This window comes from Vicia villosa, linkage group LG7 (genome assembly GCF_029867415.1).
Source record: "Vicia villosa cultivar HV-30 ecotype Madison, WI linkage group LG7, Vvil1.0, whole genome shotgun sequence".
NCBI lineage: Eukaryota > Viridiplantae > Streptophyta > Magnoliopsida > Fabales > Fabaceae > Vicia > Vicia villosa.
Genome location: NC_081186.1, coordinates 48,900,854 through 48,907,110, shown reverse-complemented (window position 1 = coordinate 48,907,110; position 6,257 = coordinate 48,900,854). Strand labels below are relative to the sequence as shown.

Genomic DNA, 6,257 nt, shown 5'->3' with positions numbered 1-6,257 from the left:
AGTAAATTAGTAAATAATTTTCTTATCCTATCCTGCCGGATTCTAACCCAACTCATATTCAGGATAACAGTTTGAACTAGTTAGGCAAGATATGATAAGTTTCAGGATTAACTTACTGTTGTGTCAGCAAACACTAGATTGAGATAGAATATGATACAAATATCATATCCTGTCTTTTATCCTGCGCACCAAACGGACCTGTAGTGCATTAGATACAAAATATATTGCATTGAAAATATAATGCAATATATTGTTTTTTTATATACTCTATTAATGTAAAAGAAAAAATAATGAGATATTAAATACATATGTTAATATATTACTTTTATAAAATTATAATGAGTATGACCGTACTTGTTGGAGCATTGGAGAAGCACTATAAATGAATGCAAACACCACAATGTAGTCACCAACATTCTCTTTTTTTTCTCTTCTCTATGCACTCCTCAAATTAGAAGAAACTACTAAAGAAACGTAGTGAAAACAAGTTCTATTACCATGCATAAACTCACACTCTTTCTCTTTTGTATCATTTTCTCCGCATTCACCGTAAGCACATTTCACATTTCAATCACACTATTATTGTATACCGATATTATGCAGATTGAATCACATATCGAAAATAATTCTAACCAGATTGAATCACTATTATTGTCAAAATTGCGTAAAGACTTTTACAATTTCAATAGATACAGATATACAGATATCACAATACTGATTGCGGACTGTTTTTTAAAACCTTATTCTAACAACAGATTTTTATTACTGTTTTAGTAAGTTTTGAAAATAAATGTGTACTATTTCAATGCAGGTTGGTTTTGCAGATCATGCAGACAAAACACAAAATCCATTCACTCCAAAAGCGTTCGTGATTCGCTACTGGGACAGAGTGATCAACAACCACCTCCCAAAACCATCATTCATCATTTCCAAGGCGTCGCCACTTAGCGCAGCAGATGCAACCGCTTTCGCCAAACACATAGCTGACAACACACTCTCCACAAAGCTACCGGAATTCTGCTCCGCCGCGCACCTCCTCTGCTTCCCCGACGTAAATCCCAGCCTTGCAAAACACTCACAGGACTCCAAATTCTCCGTCTACAACGACGGTCAGAACTTCACCAACTACGGCACAGAGAGACCGGGCGGACTCGACTCATTCAAAAACTACTCCAACGGCTTCGAAAGCAATCCGATCAACGAATTCCGTCAGTACAGCCGCAGTTCCGCCGGACACAACGACAGTTTCACGAACTATGCCGATTCAACCAACGTCGCTGATCAGAGTTTCAACACCTACGGTTCCGCCGCCGCTGGTGGCGCCGGCGAATTCAAAGAATACGCCAAAGACACCAACGTCCCTAACCTCAGGTTCACCACTTACTCTGTCGCGACCGCCGGCAGACAACAGACGTTCTCAAGCTACAGCGAGAACGGAAACGCCGGCGATCAGAGTTTCGGTAACTACGGAAAAGACTCCGCCGGTGCTGAAAACAATTTCAAACAGTACGGAACGGACTCTAACGTTGCATCATCAGGTTTTACTAGTTACGCAGATAAAGGCACAGGTAACAAAGACACTTTCACTAATTACGGTGTTAACATGAATAATCCAACTGAAGATTTCAAAAACTACGCCAGAGGAAGTTTAGGAGTCACTGAGAAATTCTCAAATTACAGAGACCAATCTAACGTCGGTGCTGATTCGTTTACTTCTTATGCTAAGGATGCAGAAACTGGGACTCATGTTGATTTTAATAACTATGGAAAATCCTTTAACGAAGGAACCGACACTTTTAAAGGTTATGCTAAAGGTGCTGGTGCTGATCATAAGGTTACTTTCAAAGGTTATGGTCTTAATAACACTTTCAAGGATTATGATAAGAAAGGTATTTCTTTTGCTAAATACACTAATGCTTCTTCTTCTTCAATTAATGCTGTTTCTGTTAGTGATAGTTTGGCAAAGAAATGGGTTGAACCGGGTAAGTTTTTCCGCGAAATGATGTTGAAGCAAGGTGTGGTTATGCCTATGCCTGATATTAAGGATAAGTTACCGCAAAGGTCGTTTTTGCCTCGTAATATTTTTACTAAATTGCCTTTTGCAACTTCGAAGTTGAATGAGTTGAAGCAAGTTTTTAAAGTGTCTGAGAATTCGTCTATGGATAAGATGATTGTTGACTCGTTGGGCGAGTGTGAGAGGGCTCCGAGTAAGGGAGAGACTAAGCGATGTGTAGGGTCGCTTGAGGACATGATCGACTTTGCAACTTCGGTATTGGGACATGATGTTACCGTTCGATCCACGGAGAATTTAAATGGATCGGGAAAAAGTGTTATGGTGGGTCAAGTTAAGGGGATAAACGGCGGGAAAGTGACTCAATCTGTGTCGTGTCATCAGAGTTTGTTTCCTTCTTTGTTGTACTATTGTCATTCCGTTCCAAAGGTTCGCGTTTATGAAGCGGATCTTTTGGACCCTGAATCAAAGGCCAAGATCAATCACGGTGTTGCGATTTGTCACTTGGATACGACTGCTTGGAGTCCAACCCATGGTGCATTCATGGCTCTTGGGTCTGGTCCAGGCCGAATTGAAGTGTGCCATTGGATCTTTGAGAACGATATGACTTGGACTACTACTACGGACTAGGAGCATCTTCGACCCCATGTCAACATGTTTTTAATTCAATCTCATGTCAAGTATCTGGTTTCTAGTTTCCTATTTTTAGAAATAAATGGTTATGTCATTGGAAGAAAATGTACTATTTATCATCTACTATGTAAGTTTGGATTGAAGATCAGTTTGAGAGATAATTATAATGTGCCAATGTGATTTAAGAAAATGTTACAAACTTAAAGTTTTAATAAAATCACACGGTACTATCTTGATATAGTCAAATTTCCAAATTCACAGCCTAAGATCCTTTTATGCAACTGTTATATAAATGACTTCTGAATGAAAATTGGGTTTAATATTAGTAGTGTTTTTACATGTTAATATTTGTTTATTTATGCTTTTATGACGGATAGAATATTTGATTTTGATTAAAGATAACTTTGAAGGAACTAGCTTTTGAATGGAAAAAGTATTATTTTGAATAAATGGCTACTGAATTAAAGCATAAAGTCATGTATTTTTATATGTGGTGATGTGTGAACCACTAAATAACTTTCTGTAATAGACATTTTATGTATGGTTTGTCTAATATGTACTCATTCCACCACATGTAAGAAAAGAAAGTTGTTGAATTTGCGAAATCATTTTTAACAAATTGTATCCATTTTTAGAGAAGCGATGGATAGGTGTGTGACTTATTCCTCAAAAATCAAGAAGTAGTGTATGAAGGTTCATCATCACTTAGTTTATCGATCTGTGGTTTTGTAGAAGATGACTTTCATGATGGATGTCTCGGTATACAAAAATGCTTTTAAAGGTTGATAGTTGGTATTAGGTTTCAGATTCACAACAAAAAGAAATGCAAATGTATATCTAATTTCTAAATTATAGAATGAATAGAGAAAGTGGTCTAGTGGTTCACCATGTTGTCCAGATTGATGACCTTGATGATGAACATATTTAAGTCAGATGCCACTCGTATAAAAGATGCCAAATCGGATGCCACGCATTTAAAAAGTAGACGTCGTTTGTGAAGATTGGACGAACAGGATTTAAATGACACTGTTTTAATATAAAAAAGATTACAATATACATATCATCCTTTACACCAATTAGGATCAGGATAAGCACCAATAAACCAGGCCCATAATAAGCTAAGAAACCAATGCTACTTTCCAAAAAATATAGTAGAAAATTGAAGCATAGACCACAACTTAACCAAAAAAACAAATCAGACAATCTCCCACCAATCCCAACTGCTCAGCCAAGAATGAAGCGCCACCGAAGACAGTAAAATCAACCAAACACCTTAGCACCCTCACATACATTGTAACCAAATAGCAGTTGTCAATTAAGTCTCTGAGACACTGAGGCACACCCTTGGGAACTAAAACACCGTAAATTTACGTTATACTTCATGCTATTTGTTTTAAATTTCAGCCAACTCCACACATACATTTTTTTTATTTTCTATCAAATTTTCAACCTCAATATCCTTGTCTTGGAATAATTCTCCTTTACAAATACGCCGCCACACGCCTGCTTTGAGACTTTCTTCCCTCCAACTATGAACCGCGAATTGGTTCACGAGTACCGGTTTGCGGTACTTTTGCGAATTGGTACGTTAAAATTCACATAGAATTCATTTGAATTGAAGAACCAGACGTACCAGAAAAAATTTGAACTTACATAGAAAAAGCTTTTCTGCAAGCTGTATTGGAATGGAGGGCCCTACTAATCCATTGTCATGCATGTTTTATTGGAGCACAAAACTGCAAGTGTTTTTTTAGATGACTTAAATTTTGAAACTAAACAAAGTACCGATGCGGGACTTATATGTATGGTAATGTCTGCATACGTATTTTCTGTTAGTCACATTTCCTCTTCTTTAACCATATTTTACTACATAATAATTATTTTATAACTAAATAAATTAGGAATTGATTTTTTTAATTAAATAAATTTAGAATTTATTTTAATTAAATAATTTTTTATTTATAGCGTACCGAGTATTCTATTTAAACGTACCGCGAACCCAAATAGCGTACCAACTCTGTATACCCTTCGCGTACTTAATTCTTTGAGAGTTGCGAACCACATATTCGAATTCGTACCACGTACCGAAACGCATTACGAATTATGTGACTATGGATACAATCATTGTGCAGAATCGAAGAAATATTTAACCTGAGGCAAATAGCATACCAGATCTCTGCAAAAACTGAGCACTAAAAAAAATACAACAACGATTCTTCATTGCAACACTCTTCGACACGTTCGGTGGATCCTTGCCCAATAATCCCTCTCCTAGATAGATTTTCTCTAATAGCTATCCGATTATGAAATATCCTTCAAACTAATCACTAGACTTTTGTAGGAATCGCTTTGTGCCATGGTTTAGACCAAACCGGGTTAGATGGAATACTAATATAAGAGAAAATCACGTTAAATGTTTCTCTAACATCATATGTACTAGAAGAATACCATTATTCGATTCTAATAGTATCACCTCTCATCTCATATATATATATATATATATATATCCCCCTTGCCCATGTCCTCTTCCCATCGACTGGATTCTTTCCTAGACGTGCGATCAGAACTTGCGTAGGCAGCTGAGGTTGGGTTGTCGAAGCGAATACTCAGATTCTCTTCCAACGTCATGTATGGTTGGATCAGGTTTAGCATCTCCTAAATAGTCTTTACCTTCTTCTTTCGCAGCTTGGGGCAGAAAGGATGGTCGCGGAGGAGGTCATTCTCAAAGATCCAACAGTAAAGGGATTCTTCGGCCCCCTCTACCTCTACCGCAACTTGAGTGATTTGATCAATGTACAACCGTAGGCTCTCTTTTGCTCCTTAAGTGATGTTGCTCAAGGAAACTATAGTAACAGGTTTCCTCTTCTAGGAAGTAAAGTGGGCGGTAAGGTGATCTCAAAAGTTTGTCCATAATTCGATGCAACCGTCAGAGAGACGATTGAATCACAAGCTCGTTTTCCGACCAATTTTAATGCTAGTAATTTGCACTTTGAAGCATAGTTAGCGCTGTAGTATTCGAGCTGGAAATTTACGAGTTGGACGTGTTTGTCGGGGTCTCCTTTCCCGTCATATTCCCCTAGTTTGGAAGGCTTTTTCATTAACTTGGAAATATTGCTTTCTAAGATTCGAGCACATAATGGATGCTTAGGTTGCACCTTGGTCGGCTGAAATTCTCCATGATCTAGGGTCGGAGTGTAACACCCTTCTAACCTACAAGGAACATTCACAATTTAATACGAATTAACATCAAATAAATCACCAACAATGGTGTCACATCGTCATGAAAACATCATTACCAATAGTCCTGCTCCGTAACACATGTTGCATCAATTTTAAAATATACATCGAATGACAACTCAACATATTTATTCAAATACTTCGTAGCGGAATTCATAATCTAAAACATCTTTAAAATGAACTTCATAAACATCAACGGAACATCATGGTTCATGAGTTACAACTCAAAGAGTCAAGATCAAAATGTAAATCAACTCAAATATTCAAAGAGATCATAATAGTTCAAAACATAACGAGCCCATCCCCTGTGTTACGTATCAGAGCAAGACTCCCTTCAAACTAAACAATGGTAAAAGGACACCATGAAGTTATCCTC

General features: G+C 37.3%; 1 protein-coding gene across 1 annotated transcript; it reads left to right on the top strand.

Moving 5' to 3' along the window:
• The first annotated feature begins 395 nt into the window (after nucleotides 1-395).
• LOC131620535 (polygalacturonase non-catalytic subunit AroGP2-like) lies at nucleotides 396-2,884 on the top strand. Its single transcript, XM_058891650.1, has 2 exons — nucleotides 396-549; nucleotides 812-2,884. The coding sequence occupies exons 1-2, from the start codon at nucleotides 499-501 to the stop codon at nucleotides 2,639-2,641; spliced, it is 1,881 nt and encodes a 626-aa protein (XP_058747633.1). The 5' UTR covers nucleotides 396-498; the 3' UTR covers nucleotides 2,642-2,884.
• The last annotated feature ends 3,373 nt before the right edge of the window (nucleotides 2,885-6,257 follow it).